Here is a 16,342-nt window from a genome sequence, read left to right as displayed (position 1 = left end):
GTTGATATAAATTCTGGTGTCATGACAGATGACTTTGGTTTCACATTGGTAGACTTGAACAAGATGAATTACACTAATGAACCATTTATCATGGCTAGTCAAGCAAGACAAATATTCTACGTAAATGATCCAACGAATAAAAAATGGTCAGTGGTTTTAGAAGGAAAAAACATGCAAGGATATGATGATGAAGATTCTCTTGATATACTTGAGACAACATATGTTGCATCAAGACTCATTGAAGACTCAGTTGATGACGTTGTCGATGACATCCAGGCAATTCGTAGTGATCACAATGAAGGGATCTGGGAGAAAACAATATCTTAATAGGTTGTGATATTTTTTGTAATGACTTTATATGTAGTTTCATCATATTTGAATTATTACTAACCTTGTATATATTTTTCAGGTATGTCGGCCTCAGACTCAGGATCAGGACAGACCAGACGTGGTCGAGGCGTCACACGATTGCCATATGTGACATCCGGACGCGTTGATGGGCAGAGGAAACATGTTGACATTGACCCTAGATCAAGTCAGGCATCAGGGCCAAATGTTGATAGTTTTAGGAGTTATCTGGGTAAGTTAGCAAAAAGTCATGTCTTTATCCTTCATGCATCTTGGGATGACGTCCCAAAGGTCGAGAAGAACCTCTTATGGCAAGATATTCAGGTATGTTTACTTAAAAGAATTTTGATATACTTATTTCTTTTATCTTATTATGTCATTAACATGTTTTTTGTTTTAAACAACAACATTATGATATTCCAAACACAATACATATTAGAAAGAAAGTGTTATCGCATATAACGATAAGATGAAGGGATTTCAAGACAAGGCTGACACGACTATATGTCTTTGGAGACAAACAACATGAAAATCCATGTCAGCATTATACCTTCACAGAGGAGGAATGGATACAATTTCGTGCATCTAGAGAGTCTGAGGAATGGAAGGTATGTTTCTTAATATCTACAAAGTCTTCCATTGAGTTTTTATGATTTTACACTTATAAATATACATGGTTTCACAGGGTAAAAGGTTAGCCACCCAAGAAAGGCAAAGGCTAAACGATGCACCATACTTGTTATCACGAGGTGGTTATGCAAAACTGGAAAAGAAAATTAGAAAGTCTCGAGCGAATGCCTTGGGGCTTGAGTCCCCGGACCTAGCACCTGCACCTGCTAGGTACAAGCTTTGGAGGCTGCTCGAACTAAATCTGATGGGAACATGACATCTTCCTCAGCTGCATTGATCTCACAAAGATTTGTAAGTTCAAATTCTAAACATTGTTTGATTATGTATTTATCATAGCATGTATTCTAAGTAACTTAGTTTTTTTTTATGTGCAGGATGAGTTGGTTGAGCAGTAGACTCAGGGAACATTTGTTGTCCAAGGTAGGGACGACATTCTAACAACGACCATTGGAAAGCCCGAGCACCCAGGACGTGTACGTAGAGTTTCTGGGGCGATTGGTCTTCGTGACTACTTTGGCCCTACATAGAAAAACACTCAATCAATGAGTCAGGAGGCATTGAGGCAGATGGATCTTCAGTGGGAGGAAAGACTCAACCAAAGCATGAGATCAATGGAGCAACGATTCATGGAGTAGCTACAAAAACAAAAAGAAATACAAAGAGCGCTTGAAGAGAAGCTGCATTCCATGACGCAGGGCACCATGGGGCCCGCTGAAGCTCCCACACCACCTCGTGTCAGCGCTGGAGGATCATGCTCTGCTGTAGAACCTACTCAGTATAGCGGTTAATATGAGCTGTTGGTTGATGGGGATCCCCCACACATTGTGGCTGTCGGACGAGTGCTTGAGGGAGGACAAACTATTCATGGTGTTCCCATATTACCCCACCACGTGCGTTTGACGATTGACGAGGTTCTGGATCCCCAGGCTCAGGTGCCTGTACGCACTCTAGAATTCATTTTGTGGGGGAGGCCATATGATCATTTATAGCCTGGCCTAGAGCATTGATCATGTCACACATCGCTACTCCACAGGTATAATGTCTTTGTTATTATTATTTCTATGTTAAATTTAAAAATATTTATTGATAACTTTGAAATTCTTATCTTCAGTTCACACGTCCTCAGAAGCAGCCGATTCATGATACAGTCATACATGAAGATGATGACATGACTGAAGCGGAGGATGATCCTCTATCAAAGCTAATGACAAGATTACCCAGGTTGAAGAGAGCACCATTAGAACTATACTGGGATTTGAGAGTATTTGGTCTCTCCCCCCATGTGCCAGGATATATCACATTGACTGATGCATGGGAGGTAATTGAGGGATACAGGATGTTGAATATTTCCATCATTCAACTATGGTGCATGTAAGATATTTAATTTTGTCTTCCATATTAGTTTTATTTAGATTCCTAGTTTCTAACAACTTAACTTTGTTGTTTTAGGTACATGGACACAATCGTTGTAGACCAAGGTCTGTCTTCCATGTGCGGATTTGTTGAACCTCAGACCATTCAACCTTCTGGTAACACACTTGAAAGCAACAAGATTATTTGCAAACATGGATGAATGAGTAAAAAAGAGACGTATACCTTGTGCCATACATTTATGGGTATGTGTTGTTATATGTAAAAGTTCATTAAAGTTTACTTAATTAGTTAACTAACTATTTGTGATTCGTGATAGGTCGTACTGGCAGCTGATGGTCATCATTCCCAAACAATGTAAAATTATATGGTTTTGTTCGCTGCACAAGAAGATGAAAATTAACTTGAGAACCATGCTTCAAGGGTAAGTGTTTCTCCAAAAATGACTTTGAATTTGATGTTCACCTTAAACTTTTATGATAAATATAGTTATATTAATTTTACTTTGTGTTTTCAATCTAAATAGAATTATTGGTAAATCCCGAGGTCAACTAGTTCAAATTTTGTATCCAAAGGTTGTAAGTCATTTATACTTCTAATTCATTTTCTATGTTATTGAATGATCTAAATTATTGACTATTTAGTTTGTCATTTTAGTGTAACAAGTAGCTAGATTCATGGGAATGTGGCTTCTATGTCATGTGTTGGATTAAGACCATCATTCGAGTCGTCATTACAGATGACTGGAATGAGGTAATGATGCATACCTTGAATACATTACAAATCAAATTCATCTTTAAACATATATGAAACCATAATGAATATTTCTTCATTTTGCAGCGCTTCAAGAGTACATCTCCTATACTAGAGGACACAATTAGGCAGATAAGGCAGGAGTGGACAACTTATCTTCTGCAAAGATGGAGCTAGGAACACTTATATTTCTTGTTGAATTGTTTTTGATAGTTTGAGTTTATATTTTGATAGTTTGAGTTTATATTTTGATAGTTTGAGTTTATATTTTGATAGTTTGAGTTTATATTTTGGTTTAGTTTGAGTTTATATTTTGATAGTTTTGGTATTGAATTGTTTTTTACATTAAGTAGATTATATATATATATATATATATATATATATATATATATATATATATATATTATAGTATATTGTTTTGGGACAATTTTCTGTTTTTCAGGTGTGGTTTTATTGCAACAATAAATTAATTTTTAGAAAAAAAACACTAGTAGACGTCGGTTAATGTCATGCGCGACGTCTATAGACGTCTGTCAATGCACAAACCGACGTCCAATGAGTTATAGTGAACAAAACGTTTCAAGGCCTATAGACGTCAGATATGGCTACATCCGACGTCTATATACACGTCTGTTATATCCAACATCCGACGTCTATATAAACGTCTGTTATATCCACCTCCGACGTCTATATAGACGTCTGATATATCCAGTTCGACGTCTATATAGACGTTTGATATATCCTGTTTGACGTCTATATAGACGTCTGATATATCCAGTTCGACGTCCATATAGACGTCTGATATACACTGTCCGACGTCTGATTAACATCATCCATAAAGACGTCGGATATGGATCCGACGTTAAAAGACCAAAATAACAGACATCTAAAGTCCTTTCTACACTAGTGAACAAATCCTAATATCTGATTATATTTTTAAGTTCAAAAAGTTATATCTCATTATCATAGTTTTTGGTACAGTAATAATTACTAAATTTAACAAAACTTCATCTTCTAATATTTTCATCAATGTTTTTAATTCTTAAAAAAACATTACTATTATAATTTTCACCAAATTGGTTTTTTCATCTTCTTCTAAAAATTTAATTGTTTCTAAATTAAAATTAAAAACAGTTTGATATATTGGAAGATATAGATAGATCTATTATGCAAAAGGAAACGTGTGATTTCATAATTACAAATTTGATCAAGTGACAGTTAGTGAAATATAACTATTTTTTTTATGATATGTGGATCTCTTTCAATTTCAATGATTATTTCTTTTAATAAGTCAAAGTCAAAGTTAAGTTTTTTTTTCAATAATTTGTTAAATAAGCAAAAGATTGTTTTAAATTGACTAAAAACATCTATATACACATATCTTTTCACGTTGAGATGTATTATTAAAATTAACAACAAACAAAATATCATATCAAATATGTATAGTAATAAAGTGCACAATTTTCAAGTTCATTAAACTCTCCTTTCTAATTTAGAATCCTCTCAACTCTAAAAGAGTTTATCCTCTCTGATTTGGAGAATTCAATGTATCGGCACATCTCTTAGTAACAGTAATTTATTCAAGATGAATTACAAGAAAAGTAAAATTAATAATAATAATAAATTATTTAATATTTTAAACTTTATATTTTCATTACTTCTATTAATTTATACATATATAAAAATATTCCTTTTTATATTTATTTTTCAATTTTATCATTAAATAATATTTTTCAAAGTTAAAATAATTATTTTATCAACAGTTTTTTTAAATTTAATTGTTTTTTATTTGACATTTTTAAACCTAATTATTTTTTAATTATAAAATTATATACAAACAAAATAAATAAAATTATTTAAAATAAAGTTATAAAAAATAAGTTATATTTAATTTAATAATAATAATTTTTATTATCATAAAAAATAAAATAAACATGCACATAATTCATATGTTTTCATTAATTATACTCACATTTACTAAATAAAATATTATAAATTTTGATAATACACAACAAATAAATAGAAAACGTTTAAAATATTAATCATGTTATTTATAACTATTATAATATATATAAATTATATATATTATATCTACACAACAACTCAAATCACAAAGGAAGAAAATTCTATACTATGGAACTATGTCTCCATATCATTATATTCCACCTAAATCATCCTGTACTCACAATGAGACACTGAGAAGTGATCATTGAAAAAAAAAACAACACATAAAGAAAAAAAAACAGGGTAAATTAATGTGAAAAAAATAACATAATATAATTAAATCACATCATATATTTATATCAATCATTTATGAATTTCATTAACTCAAATAAATACACAATACAATTGACATTATATTCAATTATCCAGATACATGCCTTGACAGAGGGTTTTACTGTGTAAATATAATAGTATTTATGCTCTGCGGAGCCATAAATATAGGGTTATCACCCTACTGCTAACAAAGTTAATCCCTTTCGTGCTAGGACCAAATAATTCAGTGGTTAGGACTTCCTACACTCTCTGTCCCTCACCATTCATTTCTATATGAGTTGAATGGTTGGTAGAATATCAGGATACCTAATTTTGAACTCCCATATGATACATCATACACTAAACATCATAATGTATAAATTTTCTCCTTGAAATTCTCTCAGATATAATACCACATATATTCATAACAAAATTCCTCCTTTCCCCACATACAATTATCATACTTACAAGCATACTTAATGATTATTTAAATCAATAGCAAACAATAAAAAAGAATAAACAAAATAAACATACAGATTGACTCTCGAAGGTGATGCACAACACAAAATCTCTAGGAAAAAGGTGGCATTCAACGATAGTCTTGACACCCAACGCCAAACCTTTTTGCAAATGGTGGTGCTCAGTAGTAGTCCCAACGCTTAATGACATTCTTCTCGCAAATGTTGCACTCAATGTCGTAGAGCCAAAATTGCTCCAGACCTGTAGTGCAAGATGGTGCTCGATAGTGTCCTACTACTGCTCAATGTCAAAGCATTCCCAAAAATGGTCGCTTAACGGTGAGAATGGACGCTTAACGGTATGGAGCAAAAATGCTTCTAACTTTCACACACTAGTACCGTTGAATGTCATACCAGATTTCAATACACTCAAATATGTGATTTAATTGAAATGATACTTGATCAATTGCTCAAATTGGTATTACTTTTATATAGAATGGTTCAACACAATTTTTATACCTTAAACTCATACCTATTTTTACAATGGCTCAGTTCTTTAGTTCTCTCAATCACCACAGTACTCTTAATCACAAGTCACAACTCAATTCAATTATCAAAATCATATCATTTCAATTCAAACATCAAACATCAATCAGATTCAACAACATACCAAAAATCAATCAAGATTATCCAACTCATGCACACTAAAACAACTAGTTTTCCTTACTTGAAATACAATCAAACAACTCAAAGACACCTAAAGCACCCTTAAAAGCATATGAAGCTCAAATTGTCCCTATAAACTACACAAACACGATAAATATACACCATTAGGATTATTGATCAACATAGACTAACAAAAAGAACACAAATACCACATGCGAGCTGAAAATGGACCACGTGCACAAGAAAAACCAACTAACCAAGAAGGAGACAGAAAATCAACTTACACTACTGAAAAAACTGGTCGGTTGATATTAATGAGCTCAACACCAAGAAAAATCCTACGATCTCTAATCTCCAAAAGGATGAACGAATTGTAAAAAATCTCAGAGAGAATAAAAAGAAAGTTTTAGAAAAAGAATTTATAGAGAAAATATGTATTTTAAAATAATTAAACTTGTTTATAAAAATAATATTTATATTTTAAACTTTTAATATTAAAATACTTTAGTCTCATTATTTAATAATTTTTCATCATTATTATTTTGTTTGGATGACTAGCAATTTTATATTGTATAAGTAATGAGCACAAATTCCATTTTTTTAAAAGGTTTAACATGTTAATGCATATAATAGAATTAAATTTGAAAAACATTTCGATCAAACTAAAAGAAATTTCATCACTTTTTATACATTTTCTCATTCGGCCCCCATGAAAAATAAAATTGTTTTTAAAAATATATTTCACTAACTATAATTCTATTTAGGATTTTTTTCAATCTTTATTTTTTTATCAATAATTTTCTACATAATAACTTTTGAATTTATGACAAACTTTTTTGCAATTTTCAGTTGTCATGTAACATCACTTACATAAAATAAGTTTTGAAAAAAACAATATACTTTTTTTATTCTAAATTTTAAGAATAAATAATAGTTTCGTATCATAGTTCTCCATTTTACAATATCTTAATAAAACATTAATTGAAATATATATTATTTTATCTTTTGGAAATGGTATCGTTATGTTTAATTCGTCCTTTTCTATTGTTATACATTTTTTTATCAACTTCTATATTTTCTTATATCATGAATTTTCAAGAACTTCATTTGAGTGTTTAATTTATTCAATAGTCATTTCTAATAAATTATTTTTATCAATTTCAATTTACAAGCTTAAGAACTTCCTTTATTTCCAATACAATTTAAGAGTTATCGTTTTGTAATTTTCTCATTTTGATATATTTTGAACATTTTGAAAACAGCTTATCATAAAGGGATTTTCGTTTCCTCAAAATCTTATAACACTAGTGCAAAAGTGGCCTTTAACGTCACCTCGTAGACGTTGAACCACAAAATAAACAACGTAAATTATTGACTGGTGGCATTTTCGTAAATAAGTTGGACACATAGACGTCTGTTAAAGGGGGCACCGACGTCTATAATATTATAGACGTCGGTGCCCCTCCTAACAGACGTGTATATGTCTGACACGTAGATGAAAAGTTCTTTTTTTTTCCGCCATATAGACGTCTGATCCCGCCACCCCGACGTCTATATACGATTATAGACGTCGGTGCCCCTCCTAATAGACGTCTATATGTCTGACAAGTAGATGAAAAGTTCTTTTTTTTCGCCATATAGACGTCTGATCCCGCCATCCGACGTCTAAATGGCATGAAAGTTGTTTTGGACGTCATATTAGTGAGGGCCCCAATGTCTAGGAGAGAATAGACGTCGGTGCCCTTTGTGTCCGACGTCTTGTTTGCTGTTAAATCAGAAATCGAACCCGCGGTTACGCACACTTCATCGTCTTCCTTCTCGCCTTTTCTCTATGCGGCATTGCATTTACAGGTGCGTTTTATCTCTTTTGAACCATTTAAACTTACTTTTACTCCGATTAAATTAGTCTTTGATGGATTATCTTTCATTTGAACCGATTAAAATGAGTTTTCGTTGTGTTTTGGTGCAGTTTTTCTCGTGTCTTTGGGTAGCGTAGTAGCACATTCTCCCTTTGCTAGTTTCCTCGTAAGAAAAGCTTGCGTCTTTTGGATGTCTTATAGCATTTCAACCCAAAACCGAACCTGGGTCCTTGCCTAGTTCTCATGTCACCGTATTCGTTTTCATTGCCGGTTGGAATGGAACTAGGCAAGGACCCAGATTCGGTTTTCGGTTGAAATGCCGTAAGAGGTCCAAAAGACACAACCTTTTCTATGACAAAACTAGCAAAGGAAGAAGGTGCTACTATGCTACCCAAAGACACGAGTTGTAGTAGACGTCGGTTAATGTCATGTCCGATGTCTATTAGACGTCGATTAATGCCATGTCCGACGTCTATTAGACGTCGGTTAATGCCATGTCCGACGTCTATAAAGACGTCGGACCCCATTAACGTCACCCATAAAGACGTCGGATCAGAATCTGACGTTAAAAGTCCAAAATAACATACGTCTAAAACTCTTTCTACACTAGTGTAAAATAATTACAACCTTATTGAAAAATATTGTGGGTTAGCAATTTTACAAATTTTAAAAAATAATCTAAGTTATTATTGAATATTTGTAATAAAAAATTTATAAAAAAATAAATTCTTTAAACTTATATGTGAAAAAAAAAAAATTATATTAAAAATAATTTAAAAAATTTTGTACCCTAAGATATAACAAGCAGGAATCTTTGATATGTTAATTTTTTAATTATTCTCATTTAGTTTATCATCGCTCAATAAATATCAAGATATTAATACAACTTTTCTGTTAGTGAACCTGAGAGGAAGACCAAATTTTCCTTACTTTAAACACGAACCTATATATATATATATATATATATATATATATATATATATATATATATATATATATATATATATATATATATATATATATATATATATATATTCTCATAGTTTTTGGAATTCAAAATTTTAATAAAAAAATTATTTTAATAGTTACTGTTAAGCACCTTTGGTTAATTATTATTAAATTATCAACTACTCAATTTTACTTGTAATTAATATGACCAGAATATCTTTAGCTATAGTCTTATTAGGTTTTTAATTATATATTTTGGAACAAAAAATTATAATAGTTATAAATGAGTTTAAAAAAATCTTAAAAATAGAAAATGTTAGGATATAATATAGTTCATGTTACTATTGTCCCCATCCCAACAAAATTTCTGGTTTGGATGAACAAAGGCATCATAAACTGAATTTGTATTCTCTAAGTAAGATTGAAACTACGTACACATGATTGATGTTGAACACATCAAATATATATAAGAAAAAAGTGTCATTGTTTACATATTGTTGAGTTTGAATTGATGAAGCAATCCTCTGGAATAGTGTCTAAAGATGGCTTCCAAGAACTGATTCTGTCATGATCACAATCACCACCAACTTGTAAAATTCTTCTTCCTCTCAACTTCACAGCATGCAGAAATTCCTCCATTGAACTCTGCTGCTGAGCTTCATCCTTGCACCTCAACATCCTCTTCAACTCTTGCTGACTCATCACCACGCTAATCCTCACACCCCCACTTTTACAACTGCCACCATTTTTCACCATCAACCTCATCACCTTCTTCTTCATCATCCTTTCTTCCATCTCTGCTGCTTCCAACTTGGACAATATTCGAACTACCTTTACCTTCTCAACCTTTTCAACTACTGAGGCATCACACTCCTCATTATTCTGTGCTGATATCTTGCTTTTCCTCAAACAGTTTCCCATGTTAATGATGTAAGTTGCAGAAGAAGAAAATATGGCGAGATAGGGTATGAAAAGTGAGCTATAAATAGAGAGAAAGCACATGGGGTATCCGTTTGTTGCGCCGTATGATGGAGATATAAAAAAAGTGAGATTCTCTTGCTTCTTTTCGTCATCACTATCAATTGTCTGTGCATGCTTTTTCATTTCTTTCATACCTTAGAAATCAATATTTTTATGGTGGAGACGCGTCTATCACCTTAATTAACCATAACTCTTGTTTCAAAAAAAAAAAGTTATTGTCGAACAAGATTATTTTATATCTATAATATGCAACAAATAATAATCATAGTTTGTTAGAGGCAATAAAAGATTGCCACGTTTGGTAAAGTTGACAACAATTTACAATAATTATTTGGTTAACATTGCATCTAACATAAATCCCGTTTGGATTTTCTAATTTAAAATATTACTTTAATCTCTATTTACAAAAAAATAGTTTTGACCCAAAATCGGTTTTATAAAATCGTAAATTTAATATTTAGAAATTAAAAGCATTAAGTTTAATTATTTTAAAAATCGTATTTAAAATAATTTTGTTTTACTCTAAGAAGAAAAACGAAAGCTAAACGCTCTACAGTGCTGCTATAACGATAATTGGATCATTCTATTAAGAAAAGTAGCGTTTGAACTTTTATTACGCCGTTTGCCCCAATGGAACGTAAGATTTGGTCAATTGCATTAATTAGTGTATAATTCTAAATTAGCGACGGTTATGCCCTCATATCACTGCTTAAAACGCGCTAATATTCAACTGCTACTTTCTAGTCACTTAATTTCATCACTTTCATTTTTTATATCTATAATATAAGACCAGAATATTCCTACTACTTTTCTTTTATTTTCTTTATCTATTATAGACTCCTCATTATACGAGGGGAATATGAAATTCAATTTTTGTTAAGAAATTCACAATGAAAAATGTTAGTGATTTTACCTCGATTAAAATAAAATTAAGATAAGTTTAAAATCTATTTTTTAAAATAATATTTAAAAATTTTAAATTTTATCTTAACAAAATTTATTGTTTATTAGATTTATCATAGTTATCAAACAATTATTAATGAATATTCTTATACTCAAAATATGTATACTTCAACATAAAAAGTAAAACATATGCCTTTTATTATGTTGATTAAAAATAAAATAAATTTACATAAAGACACAATTCTCATCTTAAATATTGATTTTATAAAATTATTAATAAACAAAAATATGTAAAAATAGTTTGGAATCATTTTAATTCTAATAAACATAATTACATAGAGAAAGTGAATAAGGTTGTTTGTCGTAGAAATTGAATGCTAATGATTTTAGAAGAAAAAATCGACACAGTAAAGCACAAAAAAACATGAAATATAAATATGATTGCTTGCACTTTAATTCTGTTGGCCCCACACTAAAGTTGATGCCAGTATAACCATGTTTGCATTCCTCTCCATATTTCAATTCCACCCATCACAAAGTCAATTCGAGACCAAAAACTGATGAAGAAAATATATTGTTTTGAGTTACGGTCAAGTTTGATTATCTTCTAAGTTTGATTATCTTCTGGTCTAAGAGAAATGTGCTTTGCGTGAATTTGGGTATCAACCTATAATTGGTGTAGTTTAGTCTCTAATATAATCTTAGTGATTATTTTCAAGAATCTAGAATATTGAGTAACCTTTTAAGAGAGTTTATACATTATGAGAATTACAACATCACATGAGAGGTGAATTGAAGGTTAAGTTCTACAATCTCCTATTTGACATGTTAAAAAATATATAAGAAAATTACTTTATATGTTTTTTATATTAATCAACTCATTAATTGGTATCTTACTTTGTCATCTTACTTATATTTGTTTATTTAAAAATATAAGATTTTGTAATTAATATATGTTGGAAATCTCATATCAATTAAGAATAATTTATTATATATAAATGAGTATAAATCTTACATTACAAACTAGTTTTGTAAGATTGAATTAGACTTAAAATTCATTTCTTAGTATGATATTGTTAAAACTTATCTTATCGAAATTTCTTGGTTATAGAATCTATTATTTCATCCGTTATCGGAACATCCATTAATATCTATAGTTACCCTTAAAATGAATATACCTTGACATGAAAGAGATGGATTGAAAATCTCGCCTCAACTAGAAATAAGACAAATTCAAAATATACAAGTGAGTGTAAATCTCACCTTATAAATTAATTTTGTAAAATTAGGTTAGACTTAAAATCTATTTCTTAATAATATAAAATAATAATGTGGTTAAGGTAAAATAACAAATAACTCTATTATTTTAATTAAAAACATGTTGAATAACGAAATTATCCTAAATATTTTTAAAAGATAGTTATATTAAAATATCATTTGTATTAATTACAAAAATTCATATTTATTACATAAAGATAAATAGAGATAAAACAAAGATAGCCACATAACAATATAAATATAAAACTTTTAAGTATTGAATAAACTAAAAAAATTAACAATTAAGATATGTGAATTTATTGAGGATTTAAAACTTAATTAAACAAATAAAGTCCTACTAACAAAAGTTTGGCCCTAAGATAAAGAAATTTGAAGAGGGAGTTTATCTATGATAGTTATAACTAGCTACAATGAATGTGGGCATAATTTAAGGTCAAAATAAATTTGTGTGGCGTGGATAAGGTAAAGAAATGTAACGTGAGCATGGTTATAGCAGAAGACATGGTTTTTATTCAGCCATGCATATATTTATTGTTGAATCATTGTATTTGGTCCCATTTAGTATTTGAGTTGTTGATCTTTTTAAGGGTCTTTTACGTGCATAAATAGTAACATATGCCTGCCATAATTGGGGCATCTCTTCACATGGGATAACTCAAACCTAATTTCATATATATCCCACAAATTAATGTTGGACCCTTGTGCCTTCATCTATAGTAATTGGCACAAAAAATACAATGTTTTCACACTTCAGATTATTTTTTCTTTGCCAAGGTCTGAATTTATATGACTGCAATAATTTTAATAATAGAATTAACAATTGATGACAACTAATTTTGTGTTTATTATTCGTAAAATATTAGGTTTTTAATTGTTTATGTATTATTTTAATTAATATTATACTTTTGTTTTATTATTTTTATTAGTGTGTATGTCAAATTGTGGTTTATGGAATGAAGGGTCGAATTTATCTTGAAAGTGAGTTGTAGTCTTAGTCTCGCGCTCTTACTTGCTTTACTTTATTGAATGAATATATATGTGAGAGTATTTAAAATTGCATTGCAAATTCTTTCATGCTTTAATGAGAATGTTTGCTTGTGTTGGTTAGCATTATAACTTTATTTTTATATAAAATGTCTATATCATTGTAAAATTCTTAATCCTAAAATTAGGGATTGGTTGAATACGCATCTTTATTATGAGACATAGGGACACAAATTAAGTGTCATTATTTGTTAGTTTGTATTTTTATGATATCTTACTTTTTCATTATTCCTTGCGATGTTTAGCAAGGTAGTTAACAAATCGAGTATAACATAATATATGTATTGTTTTTTACACATGGCAGGGCAAACACATCTAAGTAATGAAATATTTGTAGAAATAGAAAATAGAATATGAAGGGGTTTTTTTTATAACTCTTATTAGTCAGCTAGGAATCAACAAGATGTCATTACTTTAAAACTACTAGTTTAGCGAATTTCCTTGCTTTCAATGCAAAGTCGTCTTTAATTTTCTACACTTTCTTTAATACTAACTCTCGAATGATTGAGTCTAGTCAAAACTTTAGTGGTTCCAGTAATCTATAGGGTAAATAAATATGTCATGGTCTTTGAAGGCGTAGTGTAAACTACTTTCACTTCATTTTCATATTTCTATATAATCAGTCCTCCTTATTTAACTTATGCGCATACAATTCTTTCACATTATGCTAGGATGCTTATATTCGTTGCTTGCATTCTTCCTTCCTTCCTCCCTATTTTATTATACTTGCTTCCTTTGAAGTTTGAGCTTAGCCATCTCTTATTTATAATGTCATGTGCCCTTGTTTTTCACTCTAAGCAAAGATGCACCAATTCAAGAACGTTCAAAGCAGCATGGTAGATCATTATATAATAAAGGAGCAACAAAAAAATATTTATCCAAGAATAAAGGTTTACTTTCAAGAATATCTTTGTCCAAAACATCAATGGATAGAAATGAAATAACCAATTTCACTTATACCCCGAAGGTAGAGAGAAAGCTCTCCCTTAACGAAGAGCTAAGTAGAGTGGTTAGGTCATTTACTATGGCTTAAGTGGGGAAGTCTCCTCAAAGGTCAAAAAATGAATAAAATGATACAAAAACAAGACTACAAAAAAAAGGTATTACTAACAGTTTAAATACGTCGGAAACGTAAAAAATTTGTTGGTATCGACTTTTTGCTGGCGGATTTCTGGTGGAGTAAAATTTGTTGGTAAAAGTGTAGTCAGTAAAATTTACCGACAAAAATATATATCCTTCGATAATTATCAAAGAAAAAATTCGTCGGTAACTGAAGGAAAAAATTCGTCAATAATTATTGAAAAAAAAATCTTTCGATAAACACCAATCTTCTCAAGCTCGGCCAAGTCGGCATCTCGGCCAGTTCTCAAGGTTGGCCAATCAGCAACTCAGCCACCATTGTCTGTAACTGTCTAGTCCTCCCAAGAATGCTCATCATACAATTATAATTTCTAGAATCATGAGCAAACCCAAGACTTTTCCTTGCCCTATAAAAGAACCAATGAGTCGGCTTCCTAGCATGCGTAAACCTTTGCACCACCTCCATAACAAAATCATGCAACAATTGAATCCTGCATTCATCAAGCCATTTTTTTGAGTGGAACCCTCGCCAACTAAGCCGATCATTGTTGAATACTTTGCCAATTGTAACACGTTCATTCTCTGGTTTGATTTTTGCGCTCATGTAACATAGAAAACTCTACATCCTAAGTTGCGACCATGCTTCCCATACCAGCTCAAGGTCCAACAACATCGGTATAGCCATCGCCGTGTAGCATTGTTGCCACCATGATCGCAATATGTTGTCCCTTTCCTTCCTCGTCTCTTTTTCGCTTTTACTTCTCCATGTTGGTTTGTGGTAAACAATTGGTTACATTGAAAAGGGGTAAGGCAATGGAGAATGTGTGGTGTCTCGACCAACAAGGCAGCTCGGCCAATAAGACAACTCAGTGATCCTATGGTTTGGGCGTAAGGAGGAGATGAAGATGAAGAGGTTTGGCCTCTCATATATCCAGAGGTTCTGATGGTGGTAGGTTGTGCGGGGTGGGAGAAGATGAAAAAAAGGTTTTATGTTTAGACATTACTACAGAAGATTTGGGAGGAAAATTTCTCATTCTTTTTTACCGACATTTTTATTGACAAATTATTTTATTATTAATACATACTTCATTTATCAACAGAAAAATATGTGGTAAATGAAATATGTATTACTGACAAATTTTTTCGCCAATAACAAATATATCGATAAAATATGTTGATAATTTAAATTTTAAAATTTGTCGATAATTCAAATTTTTTGACAAATTTATTTTTGTTAGTAAAATTTCGTCAATAATTCCAAGAATGTTTGTATCCCAATGATTTATGCCTATGTTTCACTTGTATCCATGACAAGTCCCTGATTCACTTCTCACTCTCCAAGTAGGGAAATATAATGAGTGATATCCAATAAGGAGAGTGTAAACTGAATTGAAATCTACACTCTTCTTATGTGTAATGAGTATAACACCAACTCCTCTTAGTCCCCTCAAGGTTGTTACAGGTGTCCCATCCGAGAAGAAAACTCATTGGTATTCATAATCACACTTTTGTTCTTCCTCTAGTTAGCCAATAATGAATTGGTTGGCTTTGTAGGGAGGAAAATAAGAAGTGACTTTCATCTCCACATTTTTTTCATAGTGGGCTTTAACCACTCGTCCTAACTACTATAATAAAAGTAGACCTTTTAGCATTCATCCTAATGGAGATGAAGTAACCTAGTTTAACACCAAAGACCTTCCATTGAGTGTTTTTCACTCTACTTCTATCTCTATCTCATTCTGAAGAAGCTAGGTAGATCACAGAAAA

The 16,342-nt window shown here is 31.0% G+C and overlaps 1 protein-coding gene and 2 long non-coding RNA genes across 3 annotated transcripts; 2 read left to right on the top strand and 1 right to left on the bottom strand.

Moving 5' to 3' along the window:
* The first annotated feature begins 45 nt into the window (after positions 1-45).
* Positions 46-1,238, top strand: LOC128196778 (uncharacterized). The gene is made up of 3 exons (XR_008249151.1): positions 46-330; positions 410-956; positions 1,034-1,238. It is a non-coding gene; the product is annotated as an uncharacterized LOC128196778 (long non-coding RNA).
* Positions 1,239-1,394: 156 nt separating this feature from the next.
* Positions 1,395-3,296, top strand: LOC128196750 (uncharacterized). The gene is made up of 7 exons (XR_008249117.1): positions 1,395-2,011; positions 2,090-2,349; positions 2,428-2,594; positions 2,669-2,773; positions 2,876-2,924; positions 3,007-3,102; positions 3,190-3,296. It is a non-coding gene; the product is annotated as an uncharacterized LOC128196750 (long non-coding RNA).
* A 6,379-nt stretch (positions 3,297-9,675) lies between these two features.
* Positions 9,676-10,223, bottom strand: LOC108340165 (uncharacterized). Its single transcript, XM_017577384.2, has one exon. It carries the CDS (start codon positions 10,208-10,210, stop codon positions 9,770-9,772), a length of 441 nt encoding a protein of 146 aa, XP_017432873.1. The 5' UTR covers positions 10,211-10,223; the 3' UTR covers positions 9,676-9,769.
* Positions 10,224-16,342: the final 6,119 nt, after the last annotated feature.

This window comes from Vigna angularis, chromosome 5, assembly GCF_016808095.1.
Source record: "Vigna angularis cultivar LongXiaoDou No.4 chromosome 5, ASM1680809v1, whole genome shotgun sequence".
Classification (NCBI taxonomy): Eukaryota; Viridiplantae; Streptophyta; class Magnoliopsida; order Fabales; family Fabaceae; genus Vigna; species Vigna angularis.
This window is presented reverse-complemented; position numbering and strand designations above follow the sequence as displayed.